The sequence below is a fragment of the Drosophila albomicans genome, chromosome X (assembly GCF_009650485.2).
Source record: "Drosophila albomicans strain 15112-1751.03 chromosome X, ASM965048v2, whole genome shotgun sequence".
NCBI lineage: Eukaryota > Metazoa > Arthropoda > Insecta > Diptera > Drosophilidae > Drosophila > Drosophila albomicans.
In genome coordinates, this window is record NC_047627.2 from 1,613,106 (window position 1) to 1,636,836 (window position 23,731).

A 23,731-nucleotide genomic window follows, 5' to 3' on the forward strand; every position below is an offset into this window, starting at 1 on the left:
ATACACCTATTTGTTTGAACACTAAGCTACACATTATTTTGTACATATCATTTGCGAAGATAACCCAATCTTATCTTTATATGCGCGACTTAAGTCGCTTAACTGAACAGTCACATCTCCATATATAAGTATACATATATGTGTATCTGTATCTGTATCTGTATCTGTTGTCGCTCTGACGTTTTGCTGCCTGTGACCAATAGACAATGAAATCACATCAGAATAGGGCGGACTTGCGACTGACTTGATTACGTCTCTATATAAATATGGCAGCTATTTTCTGGGGCGATATCTTATGCAAACATTCTTCATATTCAGTATATATTTCAGTATCTTTAGCAATATTTAAACGCGACGCGTCGCGATTGCCACACCAAAAAAACAAAAAAAAAAAAAAAAAAAAAAAAAAAAAAAAACTGCAGTAATTCTCATTCTCATTCTCTTATTCCTCCCATAATAATAAACCTTGTCCGCCGCTCAAAACAATTTATGGCGCTTATAACACCTGACTATAGTCTCATCTACCTCCCTCCCTCCATCCCTCCCCTCTCTACCCCTTCTTTCTTTATTTTGCTGCTGCTGCTGCGGCTGCCACAAATAAAATTGATAAAATTTGTGTAGAAGAAAAATAATCCCAAGAAGCATTTAATTTTTATAATTATGATGATGATGATGATGTTGATGTATTTGTACAAAATGGTTGCTCGCTTTGCTATAGTGTTAACTACACACACACACATACAGTAGCTGGTATTATATGTACACATTATATATACACACACACACACGTTTTATTTCATTTCATTTCGTTTGTTCGTTCTTTTTGGAGCTTTAGATTTGATTCCATTTTGTCGTTTATCACAAATGCTGCTGACATGCGTACATACATACAAATATATATTGTATATATATATATCAACCACCCACCCTTCCCCGCTCTCTCTCTCTTTCACGCTCACTCTCGCTCTGTGTGTGTTGTAGAAGTTTTCGCGTTCAGATTTTTTTTGTACAATGATTATCTGCATCAGTTGTTAATTGTTATTTGACGCGTTTTAATCGGCTACCGACGTGTCTCGTGCTCGTATCCACAAATCCCGCGTTCGCTACCGAAATTCAGCTACAAATTCACTTCAACCAAAAATACCAACAAATTTGAAGCCTTTTCTTCAACCTCTCTCTCTCTCTCAACTACTTGTAAGTCATCAATTGAAACTCGATCGCCATCAAATCAGTCACGATCACATCTATTGCTATATACTATATAAGGAGAATTGTCCATTCTTATGATATTTGCGAAACAGTTTTTGTGGTACAAATTGTTCTATTTTAAATAATTGTTATATTTTATTATATTAAATTATATTATATATCATTTCATTCCTATAACAGAGGTGTATTTAAGAAAAGAATATTATAGTTTATTATATTATATATATACTTTTTCTAATACAAAATTCTCTTATATAGAAAATTGTATTATTTATTGAGCTCATTTCATAAAGAATATTAATATAGAATCAGCTAAAATTATTATGTTTCCAATACAAAATTGTCTTATTAATAAGTTGTAAAATATTCAAAGTTTTTTATTGAAATTTTGAATCTTTTTGTGTCAAATACTTTTGCCACCTTTTGATAACATACATAGAATAATAATAATTCTATTATTTACTTGCATTTGCATTTTTTCTGTTTCATTTCATCTTAATTAATGAAATCTCTTTTTCGAAACTCTTTTCAGGTAATTGCAACGCACAAAGTGAACCATAATTTAGGCAACTGGGTTAACCAGCGACCAGAGATCGTAAGTTTGTTAAAAAAGAGTGAGCCCAGAATAAAAGAGGGAAAAAGAGGTTTGTACGCTCGTCTGTTCCTCTTTCTTTCTTTTTTTTTTTGAAGTCTGCGAGGACACACACAAAATGATGATGATAACTATAAGGTTCCCATTCCCTAACTGAGCGAGACTCCGTCTGTCTGTCTGTCTGTCCGTCCGTTTGTCTGTCTGTCTGTCTGTCTGACTGTCTTTTTGCCTGTGCATTCATTCATTTGCGTTTCATTCATGTCCTCATCAATGCGACACACACACACACACACACACGCACACAAAGAGGCAGGCACAACAAAAAATATGTCAAAACTTGTCTCGTCTGCCTGCCATTAGCAGCAACCACAGCAACAACAACCACAGCAACAACAACGCAGCCCTTGGCAACAGCAACAGCAACAGCAAGAGACGTGCAACACGCCCTCGCCCATGCCCACGCCCACGCCTTCGCCCAAGTAGGCGCAACAACAACATCATCAACATTATCATGTTGATTATGAGCTGATGATCAAGATCATCAGACGTTTTAAAGGTTTAAAGCTAAAGTTTTCAAGGCTGCCTCGGGATTTTTTCGTGAATGAAGTTAACGCTTTTTAACTCTTTAGTTGGCGTCGCCTTAAATGTAATTTATGTGGCAAGGCGACAATAGACGAACAGCAGCACCTTTCTGCTTGCAACACACACTGATTGCAGCTACTGTGCAACACACTCGCTCTCTCTCTCTCTCTCTTTCGCTCTCTCTCTCCCCCGCATTCATTATATGCAAATTTCAATTATTTGCACAAATCAGACGCACAAGATCTCTCTTCACAACAACAGCAGACGACGACGACGACGACGACGCATTATTATCATCATCTTCGACTTCATTATGGCAATCCGCCTTCATTCCCCCCCCCCATCACTCCACTTCATCAGCAACGATCAGCAGAGAACAGAAAAAAAAAGCAGCGACAAACGTTCAATTCAATTTCTGTTGCTGTCGTTGCCCGTTGAATCGTTTTTATCGGGGCAAACAGGAAGAGCCATAATATAATTTATTGTATTAATTCCCTGCCTCCCTCGCTTCAATACTTCCCTCTCCTTTCCTCCCCTCTTCGCGTGCCCCGCATAATATTTTCAGCCACGACAGCGACAGCATCAATTGTTGTCGTTGTTGTTGTTGCTGTAAATTTCATTGATATGCCAATAGCCAAAAACATTTACTTATAATTCTTTTTTCTCTCTCTCTCTCTCTTTTTCTCTTTGCACTACTTTATAATTTTTGTTGTTTTGCTCTTTTTTTTGTTGTGTGTTGTATTAATTTAAACATAAACTTGGATTTCCTGTTGCCGATATGCAAAAACCGAACCGAACCGAAATAAAAAAGTGAAGAGAGCTTTGACTGATTCTCGTTCTCGTTTGTTCTCGCTTTCGACATAATTCTTTCGATCGAATTTCACAAAAATACATAACGAAAAAGAAAAAAAACAGAATTTGCTGCCCCGATTCTATGTTCGCTGGGAGGAAATTAAATTAAGCGCTTGTCTCGCTTTTGTTTTTTTTTCTCTGGGTTTTTTTTTCATTCCTCTTCTCGTCTCTTCTCGATTGTCGTCGTGTATTGTTTCGCTGATGAAACGAGCGCATTAAGCGGCAAAATTGCGTGGGAGCATCGATTTTGATTTGATTTATGCTGAAGGTCAGAGGCGACTCAACTCAACTCGACTCAGCTCGACTCGAAGTGAACACAAAGCGGGGCAAACGTTGCTGGTTGCTGGTTGCTCGTTGCTGTTGCTGCCACACGACAACGGCAGCAACGATGTCTGGCTGCCGGAACCAGAAGCCGCAAGTGCAATATGCCACGAAAAGAGGCGCTGCCACATGCGGCATGCAACACACACACACACATAGTTGCTGACAAATTGCAAACAGTCGCAACTGCAACTGACGACAGTTTTGTTGACACAAAAGTTGTTGTTGCTGCTGCCGCTGTGTTTGTTTTTTCGTGCCGCACTTTGGGGCATGAGTTCAAACGAGTGTGTGGCATAATAATGCTGACATGTTGCACATTATTGAATGCCCAGGCGTGGGTGCCAGCGAAAGTAATAAACTGAAGAACAAAAAAGATTGAAGAAATTTTCAAAAATTATTGAAATTAACTGCAAGCTGTGGAAAAGGTGCAGGACAGGGGAAGGGAGAAAGGAAGCAGGTGAAAAATTGCAAGTTATATGATAGATTGAAGAACAAATATAAAAATATATAGTTGAAACTATAGATGACAAACAAATTCAGAATCTTTAATACTCCCACCAAGCTGTGGAAAAGGTGCAGGAAAGGGAAAGGGAAAAAGTCGGCAGGGCAAAAGTTTCAGTTATAAACTGAAGAACAAATATTGGATAAAAATAGTAGAAAATATAGAAAATTACATACAAATTTAAAATCTTTAATACTCCCACCAAGCTGTGGAAAAAGTGCAGGAAAGGGGAAGGGAAAAAGGAAGCAGGGCAAAAATATAAGTAACAAATTGAAGAACAAATATTGAAAAAAATAGTAGAAAATTTAGAAAATTTCGAATCTTTGACAAATATTGAAAAAAATAGTAAAAAATATAGAAAATTTAGAATCTTTGACATTCCCATCAAGCTGTGGAAAAGGTGTTGGAAAGAGGAAGGGAAAAAGGAAGCAGGGCAAAAATATAAGTAACAAATTGAAGAACAAATATTGAAAAAAATAATAGAAAATATAGAAAATTTCGAATCTTTGACACTCCCACCAAGCTGTGGAAAAAGTGCAGGAAAGGGGAAAGGAAAAAGTCGGCAGGACAAAAATAAGTTGCAATTTATTGAGAATTGTAGAAAATGCCAATTTTAGATGCAAGTTGAAAGCAAAGGATTTTAGTTATATTCTTAGTAAAAGCGCTTGAATGAAGATTTAAAGATTGCGACTTTAGTTGGCAACCGAACTCAAGTGGAGTTGAGGGAATGTTTTGTTCAGCGTTCGTGTGACATTGAAAACCCAAAATGCAGACAGCCAAGAGGGGGTTGAGAGGTGGTTGTGGGTGTGTATGTGTGTGTGTGTGTGTGTTTTTGTTGGCCATCAAAATGCGTGCAACATATTTGCGCGACCTGCGCATGTTGTTGACACTGCCAAGGCTGGGAAGCCAGCGGCTTGTGGTGCTTGCCGGGTGAGTAAGGAAGCGAGGATGGATGGATATGGTGGGGAGGGGGGGGGGGAGTCAGTGTGGACCAGTGGGCACTGCAATTGACACAATTTTCGCACAGACAACAACAACAACGATGACGACGATGACGATGACGATGACGATGGCAAGGCCGGCCGGCCTGGCATTGACCAAGCAGCCGCACGTGGCAGTCGCTGTGTGTGATATGTGCTCTGCACACGATGATGATGATGATGATGATGATGATGATACACTCGCTGGCCACACACACATACACACACGCATACGCATGCAATTGATTTGTACTTTGGGGTCAGCCAGCAACAACAGCAGCAACAACAGAATGCCAAACATGCCAAACAGCCCAATGGCAAAAGCAAGCAACACCCAGTGGGAACCAAGCAACACCCAGTGGGAACCAGGGTTCAGCACTTAGCAAACGTTTGCAGTATAAACTAAAGAACACAAAAGATTGAAGAAATTTTCAAAAGTTATTGCTATGGAAAAGGTGCTGGAAAGGGAAAGGGAAAAAGAAAGCAGATGAACAATTTCAGTTATAAATTGAAGAACATTTGGAACCAGGGATCAGCATTTTGAACACTTAACAACAGATTAACAAACAAAAGTTTGCAGTGTTTAAGATGCTGCTGAATTTGGCAAGGGTTTAAATTTTGTTTTGTAACTTTAAACGTTTGATAAAAACTTGAATTGTTTTATAAAATTGACAGTAGTATTATATAAAAATGTATATTATATATAGTCACATATTTGCTAGCCACTTTGCTTTACAGTTGTTTTTGCAATTGCGACTGGGGTAAGCAGCAACAGTTTGCTCAGTAGGAATTATAGATTAGCACTTAACAACTAAGAAACGTTTTCAGTATTTCAACACTTAACAACAGAGTAACTAATAAAACGTTTGCTGTGTTTAAGACGCTGCTGAAAGACTAGTGAAATGTGGGGTGCTTGCTGCTGATTTTAGCATGTGTGGCAATTGTGTGGAATTTGTTTAGTTTTCTTAGTTTAAAATAGAATAATGTAAGACAAAAGTAATGTATAATAAAGTATACTGTATATAGTTATTTCAGTGAGGTAAGCAGCAACAAATTACCCAGTAGGATTTAGGTGTCATCAACGTTTGTAGTATTTAAATCACTGCTGAAATCTGTGGTGCTTGCTGCTGATTTTGGCATGTGTGGCAAAAGTTTAGTTATTGTTTACTTTAAAATACAATAATGTAACAATAAGCCATAATTGATTAATAGAATTTGACAGTAGTTATATAAAATAAAGTATATTATGTAGTCGCATTGCTTTGCAGTTCATTTGCAGTTCAGTTGACATGCAGTTGCCATTGGGGTAAGCAGCAACAAATTACCCAGTAGGATTTAGGAGTCAGCAACGTTTGTAGTATTTAAATCACTGCTGAAATCTGTGGTGCTTTCTGCTGATTTTGGCATGTGTGGCAAAAGTTTAGTTAGTTTAAAATATAATAATGTAAAACAAAAGTAGAATAGTTTAATGCAAAGTAGTAATATAAAATAAAGTCGCATTGCTTTGCAGTTAATTTGCAGTTCAGTTGACATGCAGTTGCCATTGGGGTAAGCATTTCACATGCAGTTGCCATTGGGGTAAGCAGCAACAAATTACCCAGTAGGATTTAGGAGTCAGCAACGTTTGTAGTATTTAAATCACTGCTGAAATCTGTGGTGCTTTCTGCTGATTTTGGCATGTGTGGCAAAAGTTTAGTTAGTTTAAAATATAATAAAGTAAAACAAAAGTAGAATATTTTAATGCAAAGTAGTAATATAAAATAAAGTCGCATTGCTTTGCAGTTCATTTGCAGTTCAGTTGACATGCAGTTGCCATTGGGGTAAGCATTTCACATGCAGTTGCCATTGGGGTAAGCATTTCACATGCAGTTGCCATTGGGGTAAGCAGCAACAGTTTGTCGTTTGCTCGACAGCTACGCACAACATGAAAACCGCAACAGACACAAGTGCCTTCTTCCCCTTTGCCCCCAAAAAATACTCCCCCCTCTGTGCACACACAATGTCTGTCTCCTCCTCCTTCTCCTCTTCTTCTTTGGCCTGCCTCATCCCCTTTTGTCATGTGTTTGGCGCGCGAAAATTTCGCTGTTTTTGGTTTGTTGGTTGTTTGCTTTTTGTATTATGATTTTTCGCGCGTTGCCCAGTTTTGCGTTGTTGTTGTTGTTGTCAAGGGGTTAGTTAGGGGTTGGGGTTGGGCTGGCTAGCTGTTTAGGCAACTTACTTAACTGGGCTCGAAACGAGGTCAACAACTTGGTAGGAACAACAACAACAACAACAGCAGCATAAAAAGAACAAATTAAACAGCAGAAGAACAGAACAAAAGCCGGCGACAAATGATGATGATCCATGCACACTAAGAGAGAGACAGAGAGAAAGAGAGAGAGAGAGACAGAGAGAGAGAGAGAGAAAGAGCAGACAAAGACTGGAGACTGTTTGTGTGTGGGGAAGTCAGCTTCTTCTTCTACTTCTTGTTCTTCTTGTCAATTAGTGAAAATCGAATTAATATTGTAATACTTTAATGAAATAATGCATGCATGCAGACAGATACAGGAGGGGGATAGGGGGATGGAGGGGGGAGGTTCACTGCGACAGTTATTTATGCGGAACGACAAAGATGAATCTGTGGATGTTGATGTTGATGAGAACGTGAACGTGAATGTGAATGTGAATGTGAATGTGGCAATTGCCTTGTCTCCTCTCTCTCTCTCTCTCTCTGTCTCTCTGTCTCTTGCTCAAACTAAAGTTGATAAAAATAAACGAGACATATATATATACACATACATATATTTAGGAAGAGGGAGACAGGAGCAAGGGGCGGAGAGAGATGAGGAAATGTAGTGCAAGCCTTTGTGCTGTGCTGCCTGGCGAATTGTTTGGGCGGCAACAACGTTGAACGTTGAACGTTGAACGTGGCAAGGTGTGGAATGTATGACAGGAATTGATATAAAATATGCTAATTGGTGCATAGACTGTACTCAGTCTCTCTCCGTGTGTGTGTGTGTGTGTGTGTTTCTAGTGGAGTGTGCAACTCCGTTGAGTGTTGACTGTTGAGTATTGAAAAGCGAATGCGAATGCGAATGCGTCCACGACAGGTTACTCAACTCTGTGCATCACTTATGCTTTAAGATCCATAGCAGAGCTTAACAACAGCTTAAAGCTGCTAAAAGCTAATGGCAAATCGGATTTAGCACGCTACTCAGTGAAAGCTCTTCGATTGAACAGTTTAACAACAGCTTAAAGCTGCTGAAAGCTTTATCAACAAGGCTAAAACAAATGGTCAATTGTATTTAGCACACTACTTAGTGAAAGCTCTTCGATTGAAGATTTTAATAACAGCTTAAAGCTGCTGAAAGCTTTATCAACAAGGCTAAAACAAATGGTCAATTGTATTTAGCACGCTACTTAGTGAAAGCTCTTCGATTGAAGATTTTAATAACAGCTTAAAGCTGCTGAAAGCTTACTACACTTTGCTTAAGTTTGATCAAGCTAATTATAAATTTGATTTTTCACTCCTTTTTGATAAAAGCTATTTAACTTTAGTTGTTGTAGCTTACATCTGCTGAAAGCTTGTAGCATAATCGACTTAAACACTGTTTAAGCTCAGTTAAATGCAAAGCTTAAATTGATCTCTCTTGTGATTAGTTTGCTTAATAAGTTGAAAGCTGCTGAAAGCTTGTAGCTTGCATTGACTTAAAGTTAGAGTTCTTTAAGTTCTAACACGCTAATTACAAATCTGTTACTGCCACTTGATAAAGCTTTCTGATTAAAGTCGTTAGCAGCTTTCGCTCTCATTTTCAGTCGAAGCTTTTTATTTATATTCGTTTCTTGTTTTTTTGGGCCAAGTTTTAATTAGATGCACTGACAGCGCAGAGTTTTACAACTTTGCTGTTAACTCAATTTTGTAGCAAGTTCGCAAAACTGACAACATTGTTGCTGTTGTTACAGTTGTTGTTGCTGTTGCTGTCATGTAATGCTGTCTATGGCGAGAACTATGCGAGAGGATGCCGTTTATGTAAATTATTGGCAAAAATGCATAACGGCAAACAATTGAAAATGCAATCAAGTGTTGGCCAAAATGGCCCTGTTGCTGTTGCTGTGGTTGCTGCTGCTGTGGTTGCTGCTGCTGCTGCCAAATGGGCAACGGCAATGCAAAATTTGCATGCACCAACAGCAGCAGCAGCAGCAGCAAGAGCAGCAACAACGCTGCCAATTAATCAAGAAATTCTTAAATAATTATTTGCCTATTTTTATAGTCGCACCAAACCAGAGGCTGGTTGGCTGGCTGGCAATGCAAGAGGGGGAGGGGGGGGAGGGGTGGCAGCGGACGACGCGGCTGACTGAGTGACTAGCACGACGACAACAACAGCAACATCAACAACGACAACAACGACAACAACAACGAGAACAACGACAACATCGTCTGTTGGAGTGTAAATTTGTTGTTGCCATAAGCCAGATACAAATCTATATGCACACATACATACACACACATACACATTAATATATATTTATATACACATTATATAGTATATGCATATATCTATATAGAAAGCATGCACTTTTCGATTTTCATTTTGTGATTTGCGTCCGTCTTCATTGTTGTTGTAAAAATAAGTCAGGCAGGCAAGCAAAGGCAGCAGCTAGAGCTAGACCGACCCCTGAATTCTTCCCTTCCCGCCTGCTGACTTTGTCCGCAGCGGCCAGCACAAACGAATTTTCTATGAAGCATTGCAGTTAGATGAGCCGTTTAGTGACAGTCAAGTCGTTCAGCAGCCACAGCAAGTGCAACAGAGAGAGAGAGAGAGAGAGAGAGAGAGAGAGAGAGAGAGAGAGAGGGAGAGAGAGACTTGCTTCCATCTCTTTCTCTGTGTGTGTGTGTGTGTGTTGAGTGCATTGCCTCAGTCGACTAATAATAATAAATATTTTTACAGAAATTAATTAAAGCAACAACAACAAGAACAGGAGCAACAACAATGGCGGAGTTTTTGCAGTTGCACAAATATATTGCGTATGCGTCATGTGGCACAAATGCAAGTGCAGTGCGGAGGAGACTCTATTAAAATGTCAGCGGCGATTAACACGCTGTAAATGCGACATTAAAATGTGAATGTTAAAGCGCTGTAAAGTTGAATTGTGTTTTGCGTTCGAGAAAACAAGCTCAGCATCTTGGCAATTACTCAAATTCAAATTAAGTGGCAAGCACAAACACACTCACACACACACACACACACACACACACACACACACATCGATTGTGAAGTTTCCCAAAAACCGAAATCCCTTGCAATCCAAAATGCCGCAACTTGTCTCGTTTTGTAAATAACAAATCAGGCATTTATAAATGATGTGAGCAGCATATATATATATATATATAGCACCCCCTCTCCACCACCCCCCCAACCCTTTGCGCTGTCATCTATTGGCTCACCCCAAGCAAAAAGGAATCCAAGCCAAAAACCTCCCCAAGCCAAGCTAAATCAAGGAGACACACACACACACACACACACACACACTTGAAACAAAAGCATTTTGGCGCTGGCAACTCTTTGCCTCTCCCCCCGCCCCGCCCCTCCCCTCTCCCCACTCTTGGGGGAGAGACAAAGTGCCAGAGAGTCTTGCCATCGTCTTCATACGTCTCTAATAAGACATGATTGTAATTAATTAAATTAATTCGTTTCGGTTTTAATACACGAAATGTTTTTCGATTTTGTCAGAAGCCCAAAAGACAAGACAAGAGACAAGAGACAAGAGTTCTTCGCTCTTCAAACCTGAAACAAGAAGAGGGCACAAAAGGATTGCCAAATGAAAGTGAAAGTGAAAGATTTGTGATTTACGTTTTCAAATATTTGTTTCTCACACACAACCCTCTCCCCGTCTCTCTCCCTCTCTCTCTCTCTCTCTCTCTCCGTCTCAGTCTCAGTCTCAGTCTGTTTGTCTTACACGGCCAAACTATAAATGTTGTCGATTTTGATTAGGCAAACTTGACAGGCAACTTTGTGCGTGGCTTTCATTAAAAATGCCACCTCTCTCTGTCTCACTCTTTCTCTCTCTTTCTGGCTGAGAGGGTTGCTTTGGCTGTTGCCTTGGCATTTTTGATGCTTGAGCTGAGCGAAAGGAGTTGAAGGACTACCTTTTGTGGCTTGCTCCAGCCTTGCTCCTTGCTCCTTTCTGCTTTGCGCATAATGAATTGACATTGATTGGAAATTTTGATTGAAATTGTAAAATGTGAAGGATGATGGCAACGCAACAACAACAACGCCTTCTAGGCAACTAAATAAATTGCTTAATTTTCGGCTTAATTAAAGATTTGATAGATAGTGTGCGTCTCTTTCTCTATCTCTCTCTCTCTCTCTCTATTGATTTTGCAAAATAGGAAAACAAAAAAAAAGAAACTCCACGTTTTGTGCACAACTGTACATAGCAATCATTAATTTCGGTTAGATTTTACAGTGTCAAATTTATGTAACATACTCAACCCTTATGACTGCCCCCACCCCCATTCCCCCCTTTGCTCCACTGACCCCGCATCGTCCACCCTCGCTTTTTTGGCACATTAACTTTGAGAAGCTTTTTGCTTTCCTTTTTTTTTCTCTGTTGTTGTGTGTTGTTGTCCCCCATTTTTGTAGTTGTGTGTGTGTGTGTGTGTGTGAGGCCCGCATAAAAATGTCAAAAATTACACACACACACACACACACACACACGTGAAACAAAAGCAAAAGCCAAAGTACAAAAAAAAAAAGAGTGTGAGAAGGGATTTCTAATCATTATTTGTACTGCCCACATCTATATGAGTTATATATGTATATATACAATATATATATTTATTTGTATTTGTCTGGACTTGAACTGAGTGTTCCCCCTTCCCCCTCCCCTCCCCCCTCTCTTTCTGTTGTGCTATTTGGTCAGTGTAATGCTTAATTATTTACTTTTTGAGCCCTTCTTTCTTTCCATTGTTGTTGTTGTTGTTGTTGTTGTTGTTGTCAAAAATGTGTTTTGGCACAACAACAAAACAAAACACAAAACAGAAAAAAAAGGCCTATGAACAAAGTGACCAAAAGAGCGCATGAAATGAGAAAGGGAAAAGGGGCAACACACACACACACACATGGAGAAAAGGGTCACACATGTGCGTGTGTGTGTGTGTGTTAATTTTTGATGTACAATTGGGCAGTTAGGTGGCCAGCGAATCAAGCGGAGGTGGAGAACAAAAAAGGTATGCATAAGTTATGTAATAATAAGGATAAGCCAAAAAATTATTATTACTTTTTCTGTGTGTGTACGAGCGCGGGGAGGGGGAGAAGGGAGAAGGGAATCAGAGTTGGAGTTGGAGTTCGGTCAATTCGGACCACAAAAAAAAAGGGTTGCACAGCGAGAGACAAAAGGGCGCGCTTCGTATTTCGATTGTTAATGAGACAAATCAGCAATAAGCAGCGAAGAGAGTTGAGCCTTCGATCGCTCTGCAGAAGCTTTTAAGCTTTTTCAGCAGCTTTTTAGCTGCATATTTGTTGAGAAACTTCAATTCAGCAGCAGCTTTAAATATTTTCAATGAACTTTGAAACTTTAATCTTGTTTATTTCGCAGGATTTTAGTTTCATATTTGTTGAGCAACTTTAAACTTGTATTAAATTGTACAATCAATTCAAAAACAGCTTCACAATGCGCTTTAAAGCTTTCATCTTGTTTAAGTAGCAACTTCAAAGCTTTCAAGCTTTAATCTTGTTTATTTTAGTTTCATATTTGTTGAGCAACTTTAAACTTGTATTAAATTGTACAATCAATTCAAAAACAGCTTCACAATGAGCTTTAAAGCTTTCATCTTGTTTAACTAGCAACTTTAATTTTCCTTCAAACTCTACCTTTAATATAGATTTAAGAATTTAGCAGCTTTCTAGATTTATAATGTGCTTTACAGTTTAATATTGTACATTTAGCAACATTTAGCAGGAGCAGCTTTTCGATTTCATATTTGTTGAGAAACTTTTATTACATTTTACAATCAATTCTAAAACAGCTTCACAATGAGCTTTAAAGCTTTCACATTGTTTAACTAGCCACTTGAAAGCTTTCAAGCTTTAATCTTGTTTATTTTAGTTTCATATTTGTTGAGCAACTTTAAACTTGTATTAAATTTTACAATCAATTCTAAAACAGCTTCACAATGAGCTTTAAAGCTTTCATCTTGTTTAACTAGCAACTTCAATTTTCCTTCGAACTCTTCCTTTAATATAGATTTAAGAATTTAGCAGCTTTCTAGATTTATAATGTGCTTTACACTTTAATCTTGTACATTTAGCAACTTTTAGCAGGAGTTGCTTTTCAATTTCATATTTGTTGAGCAACTTTTATTACATTTTACAATCAATTCAAAAACAGCTTCACAATGAGCTTCAAAGCTTTCATCTTGTTTAACTAGCAACTTCAATATTCATCCTTTCAAATTCTACCTTTAATATAGATTTAAGAATTTAGCAGCTTTCAAGATTTATAATGAGCTTTACACTTTAACTTTATACATTTAGCAACATTTAGCAGGAGCAGCTTTTCAATTTCATTTCAATATTTGTTGAGCAACTTTAACTCTCCTTCAAACTTCTACTTTCAATTCAAAAGCAGCTTCTAAGCTTTCAAATAAGCTTTAAAGCTTCGAATTTGGTTTATTTAGCAACTTGAACTTTCTTTCAAACTCTGCTTTCATTGCAGTTAAAGTCACAGTCCTCAGTGCTGTGTCTCTTGTAATCTTTGTGCTACAGACAGCAATTAGCAATAGTCTAATTTGATGCACACACACACACACACACACACACACACTCGCATGTGTGTAACTGTAGCTTTTTTTGTAAAGAAAGTGCCGCACACATTTTTCTTTGACACTTTGCCTCCCTTTACCCTCCCCCTACGCTTTGTGCGGAAATTCTTTCCCCGTCCCCCACCCTCGAGGATTTTGTTGCCTCTTGTCAGACTGGGACAGACAATTACCCACACACACACACACTCACACACACACACACATGCACGCATAACTGTTTGTCATATGACGCATTAAAAATCGAAGCATATAGCTGACTAACAAACCCCCCCCCCCCAAGCTCCACTACTCCCCCCCTCGTCACCCACTCTTTCTGGTTGTCTTCTTGCTTGGTGCGCGCATTAATCCTTTTTTCAGCATCTTTTCACAAGCACACATCTGCGCGTGTATATAATCCTTTTTTACAGTCCAGCCCTTGGCCCCCACTCCTCCCCCACTCCTCACCCTCCCCCATCCCCCATCCCCCATCCCCCAGCACGCCCAGCGGCTTCGCATATCAAAGCTAATTTATATTTTGTATAGCATACATTTGGGCGTGCACAGCTTCCCCAACCCCCCCTCCCTCCACCCCGTCACTCACCCTTTCACTCTCCACTCAGCTCAACTGCTGCTTCTTCATCTTCTTCTGCTTCTTCTTCTTCTGCAGCTACAACGTCATGTTTTTCATTGCCTGCTGTGTAAATTGATGAGTGCTAGGCAAAGACGGGGGGCGGAGGTGGAGGTGGAGGTGGAGGCGTGGCACAGGGGTAATAATAAATACAACTCTTTGTTTTTTCAATGGCTCGTCGTTGCCTGATTTTTGATAAGTAAATAGAAATTTTATAAATTTACATACGCATCACATGTGTGTGTGTGTGTGCGGGTGTGTGTGTTGGGCAATAAAAAAGAAACAGAATTTTAAATTAGAAAATATTAGTTAGCTGGGCAGACAGACAGAAAGACAGAGAGACAGAGAGACAGACAGACTTTGGCAAAAGATGCCAAACAGCATGTACAGTTATGTATGTGTGTACGTGTGTATTTGCATATGCGTATGCCCATCTCACTCACACTCACACTGACACCTGCTCTCTGCTCTGCTCTGACAGCTTCCCCAGCTTTGTGTTCTCACTCGCTCTCTCTCTCTCTCGCTCTCGTTGTCGCTTCATACGGTACTTTTTCTTCGTCGTTTCGTTATCGTCATTTGTTTTTTTTTTTTTTTTTTTTTTGTTTTTCGTATGTGTTTTTGTTTTTACTGCGTACGTCTTTGCTGCACAGACAGCATTCTATATACACCTCTCTCCCTCCCACCTCCTTCTGCTCCTGCTCAACATCAATACATCATTTTCGTCTTCTCTCAACTTATATATGTGTGTATGTGTGTGTGTGTGTGTGTTGATTTTATGCTACTCTTTTCACTTCTCCTCGGCGTGTGTTTATTTTTTCGGTTTTTTTTTTTGTTGCAGTTTTTGAGGCTGTCTATCTCGCTCTAGCTCCCCCGCACTTTGCGTGTGTGTGTGTGTGTGTGTGTGTGTGTTTGGGTATTTTTTGTTTAATATTTAAATAAATAATTAGCAAAAAAGGGATATGTGCCTCTGTGTGTGTAAGCTCTCTGTTTATCCTCCTCCAACTCATCTCTCTCACTCTCTCTGTTTATTTGCGTATTTGTGTGTGTGTGTGTGTGTTGCTAATGATGTTTGAAATTGTAAAGCAAATGCAAAGGCATGTCCCGAAAATAAAAACTGCAAGGGGGAGAACTCAAATAACTGTAAAAAGCGAACAACATGAATTTAAGTGGGAGAAGCCAAAATACATACAAAAAAAACAAAAAGAAGAAGAAGCACTGTGATGAAGTGCAGCTGCAATACATTCCAAAAAAGAAGCTTCAATGATGAACAGACTTAAATCGTTTAGGCACTTCATCGATTTTCAAGCTATTCATCAGAAATGTTAAGGAAAGCTTTCAGCAACTTTCAATATGCATCCATTTAAAATGAGCTTTGTGATAACTATGCAAAGCTTTCAACTTAAAATAAGTGTGCATTAGCTTTTGATAACATATTAAGCTCGCCAGCTTTCAGCAACTTGAATTTAGTGGTAATAAGTTTTTATTAAAATATTAAAAACAGCTTTTAATAAGCTTTCAGCAACTTGAATTTAGTGTTAATGAGCTTTTGATTAAATAAGTTTTCATTAAATTTATTGAGAATGCAAAATGAAGTAGAGCTAAATGTTGTGAGCTATTTGTTAACTACTTGCAATTGCAATTGAGTTAAATAAGCTTTTGATCAGCTTTCTATAGAGTTGAGTTTTGGTCTTAAGCAGCTTTCGAGCAACTCTTCGGCTTTCTTCTTGTCATTTTGCTTGACAGCAGTTTCTTTATTTTATTGCTGGCAGTGCTTGGCTTGTGCTCAGCATTCAGCTCACAAAGGCACTTGGCACATTGATGGGCTTATATACATCTAAATACATACATGTATATGTATACCGTGTGTGTGTGTGTGTGTGTGTGTGTCATTTGCTGCTTTTTTACATTTACAGCTGTCAAGACATAAGCACAGCATCTTTGTCTGCGCCTAATGTCATGCTACAGTTTTGTTTTCCTTCCCCCCACCCCCCCCTCCACTCACTACTCTTTTTTTCAGAGCTCTTTCAATTGATATAACCACACACGCATACACAGAGATATGCTGGCACATTTAACCCCTTGTTGCCGTTGCCTCTGCCACCTGCGCTTACAACTTTTAACTTTTTACCAAGTCTTTTGCTGGCTGCTGCTGTTTAATGTGTGTGTAATTGTAAAAATGCCTCCGCTTCTTCTTCTTCATGTAGCTAAGCAGCCGTCTCCCCCTCCCGCTTGTACTCAAGCCACCCCCACTCGCCTTGCCATGTCATGTCATGTAGGCGTTTAAGTGGCAGTGGCAGCCAACTGAGAAGCAATGAAGCTCTGCCACTGGCAGCGGTTTTTGCATCTCTCTGTCAAGACAACAACTGACAGCCGCCTCTAAATCAAAGCACCCTCTTCCCTCTCTCTCTCTCTCTCTCTTTCTCTACCCCTATCACTCATTCCCCTCTCGCTTTCTGACTTCCACTTGGCAGCCAACGGTCGTCGCATTGATTTGCTTTGATTTATTGTGCCAGAGCACAATGCAGCGACGTTTCCCAGTCCCCAACTCAATCTCCTGTTGCTGTTGCTGCTGAGGGGTTGCGGCCGCCTACAACAACAGCAACAACAACAGCAACAACAACTCGCACTCGAGCTGAGCTTCAAGCACAATTCATAACGTTGCTTTCGTACTAATTACAAAAAGTGCTGCCCCCTACCCCTACCCCCTACCCCCTACTGTCCAGGGGCTGACAGCTGCCATGCGACAAAATACAAAAATATAGAGAAAAGAGAAAAGAAAGAACAAGAATCGCGTCGTCCGTTCGCTCGTTCGTTCGACTCACTTCAGCAAACAGCTTGAGACAATGCTGCATGCAAAAATTCCTCATGACGTAGCACACACACACACACACACACATACACAGTACAGAGTATGAGTATTTATGCATTATAATACACACACACACACACAGAGCCCAGGGGCTGGAATCTGTTTCGGGTTCGAAAAGTGCGCGCTTTTTGACATGTGCCGCGCACACGACGCACACAGCAAAAAAGAGGTGTAAGAGGTGGGAAGGGGAAGGGGAGGTTAAGAACTTTTGACTTGGTTTTGTATTTTTTACATTTTTTTTTTTGCATTTTCTTCTGAATACCATTGTAAGCCGGTGAAGTGCTTATGTGCATGCGATACTAGTTGCAACAATCGCTCAAGATGCTCGCACACACAACATGTGAGCGGGAGAGAAAGAACGAAAAAAAAACGAGAACGAGAACGAGAAGGAGAAGGCGACACAATTGGCCCAACGGCTGATCCTTGAAAGTGGCTTTTGAGGACACTGATCCAGCGAACTTAATGCTTAATCAGGCAGCAGTCAGCAGTCAGGCAACACTCAAAATAGGCACAGACATGCGGCTAAAGCTTTAAGCTTGCAAAGCACATTAAAGGCACACAATTTGTGAGATACAACTTTGATCGACAGCACGCTAATTCAATTTTTAAGTAATAACTAAGCAAAGCGAAAGCACATTAAAGCTTTTTCGAATACCCACAGTTGTAAGCTTGCAAAGCTAATTAAAGGCATCTTAAGCTATCAAATTTGTAAGCAACATGCTTTCTCTTCAGCACAGAATTTTCAAGTTTTAAGGTTGTAATAAGGCAAAAGCTTATCGAAATGTCAAAATAAATGATGCGAAAGCACATTAAAGCTTTTTAAAATACCCAAAATTATTATTTTAAGCAACTTTCGAACTCTCTGATGTTGAACAGAATTACAACTTGTAATTCCTAGATATAGTATTTACAATATTTTTTTGTTTTTGCACATTAACTTCGACATGCTTTCATAGAAAGTTGCTTAAGCTAGTTGTGTGAGATTTTGATGGGTTTTATTTTTGGGATGCATTAGCTTAAATAATATTCGTACACCGACGTACTTCAATGCGAATCCCCCACTCATAGAAGTTGTATTCAGTTTTTATTTTTATTTTTTTTTTTTTTTAGCTTTTTTTGGCTAATAGAAATGTTAACAGCATCGCACATTGGCCCCGCTGTTAACATTTCACTTAACATTTTTGGCGCGCGTTGCGTTTTTTGTGTTTTTCCCCGTCCCTCACATTCGCGTTCTACGTTTTTTGGGCTATTTTTGGCAGCTCCTTTGAAGTGGCGGCGCCGGCACATGCAAAAATATTAAATGAAACTCGCTGGGCCAACGCAAAACAAAAAAGGAAAACCCCACCAAAAAAAAAAAAAAAAAACGAAACGAAACGCTAAAAGGGTGCTCAATACTAAAGCCTTTTCTGCCATAAGCTGACCACACACACACACACACACAGTGACTGGACGCACAACACATTGAAGTGGCCAGTGAAAAAAAGAAGAGAAAATAAAATAAAATGTAAGCGATATATAGAAAGCGAGAGGGAGAGGGAGAGAGAGGAACATGAGCAAAGCCACCCGCATTTTAGTTAATTAACTCATTTGGTTGGCAACTGCTGCTAAGCCGCTCGAACTGGGCCACAAAAGAGTGAGAGACCAACGAAATAGAAGAAGAAGAAGACGAAGAAGCAGGAGAAGAAAAAAGGGACACATGCGGGGCAGACGATGCTCACATTAATTGATTTGCGACGTTGCCAAACTTCGGCGCTGTTGCTAACTGCTGACCACGAAAACGAAACGATGGATGATGACTAGTTTTTCGGCCAAGCGTGGCAAGTGTCGCGATTCTCACGGGGATTGCATTTCAGCCAAGACACAGAGAGCAACTGTTTTGCCAAAAAGAGGCGCAAAAAGAAAACTTCACTCAGCTTGCAGCAAAGAGAGTTTCACAGTGTGTGTGTGTGTGTGTGTGTGTGTGTGTGTGTGTGCAAAAAGTCATGCAGGACATCATCGACGAACTGGCATTATGAAAACAATTTTCAAGCTTAAGCAGCTCATGCCACCAGCCACAGCAACAGTCCAACGTGCCACAGACATTTCGCCACAAACAACAACAGGCATGGAAATCAGTTTGCCTCCTTTTGCCTCCCTCCTCCCGCTTCCTCGCCGTAGCCAGCCGCGAAGGCTGTCTGGCATTTTAAGTCCCCGGCAAAAAGCGGCAAGGACAAAACTGCAGCTTCCTTTACAGCCACCCAGTGTCCACCTAACCCGCCCTCTAACTCTGTGCTCTGTCCTCTGTTCTCTGTTCTGTGTTCCTCGCGAACAGCCGCTTGTCTGTTGTTTGTACTTAAGAGCTTTTAAATATCATAAATATATATCTATGCGACGAGTCTGAGACTGCGACCGAGACCGAGACGGAGATGGAGTCGGAGACTGAGACCAAAACCAACTCAATGCTGTTGTCTTCTCCCCCGCAGGCAAGGGACTTTAGCGAGTTTGGGTGCTCGGCTCGGCTTGGGTTTGTTGATGATGTTGACAAATATGCCTCGAGGGCCATTCATCTACCGACAGGAGAAAGAAAAATAAAAACGACAAACACGCAGTCTGCGTCTTTTCGATTGCATTTCTCATATCAGCAAACGATACTTTGGCAAATGCAGCTACCGCTTCGAGGGGTTCTTTTGGAGTGATGAAAGGAGGGTTCGGGTTCCTTACTTCCTTACTTCTTTTTACGAGTATACAACTTGATGATCCTAGCTAGAAAGCTAGCCAGCTTCTAAACTCCTCCAGCTAGTCCCTGCGACTTATTTCTAATCGTTTACCTCCTCCCCTTAAAAAATGAATTGGAACTGCAGTGCAATTCAGTCTTAACTCGACCCTTATAACGACTTCCTGCTTAACTTTTTCGGGTAGTTTCGTCGTCGTCGTCGTCGTCATCGTCATCGTCTCATCGATATGAGGAAAAACTTGTATAAGAACTGCAAAGCTCTCACACTCATCGCCAGTGATTACTACAACTACTACTATATATATCCATGCTATGCTATGCTATGCTTTGGTTTGCTTTGCTTTACTTTCCTATGCCCATCGACTAATTTCCAAAGTTCTTTATTGCCTGCAACGCCCCGGACCACGTCTCAGACCCCGCCTCGCTTTTTCGAGCTTCCGGTATTTATACAAATAAAATTGCACAAAACTCAAAAACCAAACGTAGCGAAACCAAATGAAAATAAGTACAAATCAACAGAAAATCGAAGCCCCCCCTTAATACAAGACAACAAAACACAAAAACAAAAAAAATAAAGAACTGAGAGTGCTGGCCAAAGAGTCATTGGCATCGACTCGAAAGTCGAGGCAAGTTGTTCGGAGTCGCTTACAAGGCTAAGCAAAGGATACAACATTGCGCCGGACCTGGATGAGGCAACAACACACATTTTCCCACCCGTCTCAGGGGAAGGGGCGACGGAGACGGAGACGGAGACGGAGAGGTCGGATTTTTGGGTTAGCTCTGAGTTCTGAGCTCTGAGCTCGTTCCTTGGGCGTAGACTAATTTGCCAAAAAAGTTTGCACCGCATATTTTTGTAACCGTTTTTTTGTGTGTTGTTGTTGTCGTTGTTGTTTTAATTTCTCATTTGGCATTTGATTTCAAGCAAATGTCTGGCCTCCCCTCTGGGGTTGTCCCCGCTTTATCGAAGGTCAACGCTAATAGCACTAAAATTTCCAGTTGGCTTATCGATACCAACGATAAACTATAAATTTGTCGGCTCTTGGTCTGTTGGTTGTTGTTGCCTGGTTGTTGGTTGTTGGTTGCTATCCTTTTGGGTTGTCTAATGTTTTTTTTAACCTTTTTTCTGTGTGTGTGTGTGTGTGCTGTAAAAGTTTTGCAACGTATTAATTTGGCTAAATTTAACCCGTAATGACTTTAAAAGTAAAATTAATGAGGGTCGATAGTTGCCTTTTTGGCATTGGGCTCGCTCGAAACTTTTTGCCTGCCAAAACATATGCGACTGGCAGCAGCAGCAGCAACAGCAGCAGTTGCCACAACTATTCTTTCTCTCTCTCTCTCTAACTCTGTTTTCTCCCTCTTTTTGTCTAATTACAGCGCGCTACTTTAGCCGAGAAGGAAGTGAATACACTCAAGGAGCAACTATCCACAAGCACGCCCGGCAGCAACAGCGACAGCAACAGCAATAGCGATAACAACAGCGAGAACAATAACACAGCAGCAACCACAGCAGCAGCAGCAGCAGCGGCAGCAGCAGCGGCAGCAGCAGCAGCTTTAATCAAAGCCGAAGAGGAGGCAACGGGTGACAGCGACAAGCTGTTGAACAGCTCGATTGTTGCAGCGGCGATCACGCTGCAGCAACAGAACGGCGGCAATCTGCTGGCCAACACAAACACACCGTCGCCATCGCCGCCGTTGCTGAGCGCCGAGCAGCAGCAACAGTTGCAGAGCAGTCTGCAGCAGAACGGCGTCGGCGGCGCCTGTTTGAATCCGAAGCTCTTCTTCAATCACGCCCAACAGATGATGATGGCTGCGGCTGCGGCGGCAGCGCAACAACAACAGCAGCAACAATCGCCAATGCATTCGCCCGCTGCAGCAGCCAACAGCAACAACAGCAGCAACAGCAATACAACGACAACAGCAACACAAGTAACAAACACAGCAACAGCAACAGCAACAACAACTGCGACAGCAACAACACTTGCGACAGCAGCAACACTTCCACAGCCAGCTGAAGCCACAGCAGCAGCAGCAGCTACAACTGCGACAGCAGCAACCACAGTTGGCAACAATGATGATGATGAGGACGATGATGAGGAGGAGGATGCCTCGATGCAATCGAATGTGGCACATGCTGATGGTGAAGCCGACATCGACGACGATGATATGGAGCTGGAACGTGAGCATATTGCCGCCGACAGTGGCAATGTGGCTGCTGCTGTTGCTGCTGTTGCTGCTGTTGAGCAGCCATCAGCAAGAACTGAAAATATTATCGATGCGACGGCGACAACGCAACACAACGATGAAGATGACGATGATGATGATGAAGATGTGGATGGTGATAATGATGATGATGATGTTGCGGAAGCGGAGGAAGACGATGATGATGATGGGGAAGCTAGTTTAAATGTTAGCAATAATCATAAGAACAACAACAACAACAACACGGATAGTTGTAGTCGAAAGAACAGTGAACAGAAGATGCAACATGTTGCACTGCGTGATAATAATAATGTAAATGAGCAACATGTGGCACACAGTGTCGAGGACGAGGATTGCACCAACAACAACAACAACAACACCAACAGCAACAACAACAACACAACAACAACAAATGAGAAGCGCAAAAAGCGCAGCAACAACAACAATCAACCCGCTGTTTTATTAGCTGCCAAAGACAAAGAGGTAAGAGTCCAAAACAATCTATATATTCTATATATCCTCTGTAGCTTTCATAAACTGTCCCAGACAATTGCCTGGCGCAATGAAATGTAAAACCGTTAAGATTAGACACAGGCCAAAAGTGCTAAAAATGTAGCCAGGAATAAACAAACACAACAAAAAAGGAGTTAAGTTGGGGAAAAAAATGCAAACCGCAGACGCCGAATACAACGCACGACTGACCCGCCCCCCTCTCTCTCTCTCTACTCACCTCTCCCTCTGTCTGTCTGTCTGTCCGTCCGTCCGTCTGTCTGTCTGTCTGTCTGTCCGACAGCTTTTCCTGCCTCTTTCGGTTCACCCTACGCACAATTGAGAAAACACTTGCATAAGTAAACAAAACACCCACAGCACGCCCCCTTCCCCTTCTCCCTACTCCCCCTCAGACAACCAGTTTTGGCGCACTTTTCTTGTAATTTTCTAGCCAAACACAAGCTAAACAACAACAACAAGGCAAACAAATGAGCGGCGAAAAAAAAATGAAAAGGACTTTTGACTTTTCCTTTGCGCGCCACGCCACAAGAAAAGGGCACAGAGCGAGCAAAAAAAAAAAAGCGAAGCAGAGCAAAAAAAGAAAAAAAAAAATATGCCAGCGATTTGACTCGAAAGCCAGAAGATACCCCAACCAAATGGAGCGAACAACAACAGCAACCGAGGAAAAGTGTATAGAAAAGTTAAAAAGTTCCATTGTAGAACAGTTTTTTTCATTTCTCTGCTATTTTTTTTAGCTTCTTTTGGGTTTTTTTAGTGGAGTTTGAGGTGTAAAGTGATATCATTAAAATATTGACATGACAATTTTTACGCCTGCAAATTTGTTGAGTGCCTTTTTGTTGTTTACATTGCTTCTTCTGGTTGTTGTCAGGCAGCGCGTGGCATGCCACATGCAGTGGGGCAAGTAGGCTAAGGCGTTAAATATGCCAAAGAACTTGACAAAACAAAAGTGAAACAAAATGTTCACAACGTTTAACAACGAATATTTTGTGTCC

At 40.7% G+C, this 23,731-nt stretch overlaps 1 protein-coding gene across 5 annotated transcripts in view; it reads left to right on the forward strand.

The window, feature by feature from the left end:
* LOC117577721 (homeobox protein cut) overlaps positions 1-23,731 on the forward strand; it is an 89,361-nt gene that overhangs the window by 31,248 nt on the left and 34,382 nt on the right. For 3 of the 5 annotated variants that reach the window (XM_052008471.1, XM_052008475.1, XM_052008472.1), the window contains exons 2-3: positions 1,742-1,804; positions 21,405-22,712. In XM_052008471.1, the coding sequence (XP_051864431.1) occupies positions 1,742-1,804; positions 21,405-22,712 (1,371 nt within the window). Of the gene's footprint in view, positions 1-1,071; positions 1,195-1,741; positions 1,805-21,404; positions 22,713-23,731 lie in introns of those variants that run through there. The other 2 variants (XM_052008474.1, XM_052008473.1) reach the window with 2 other exon arrangements.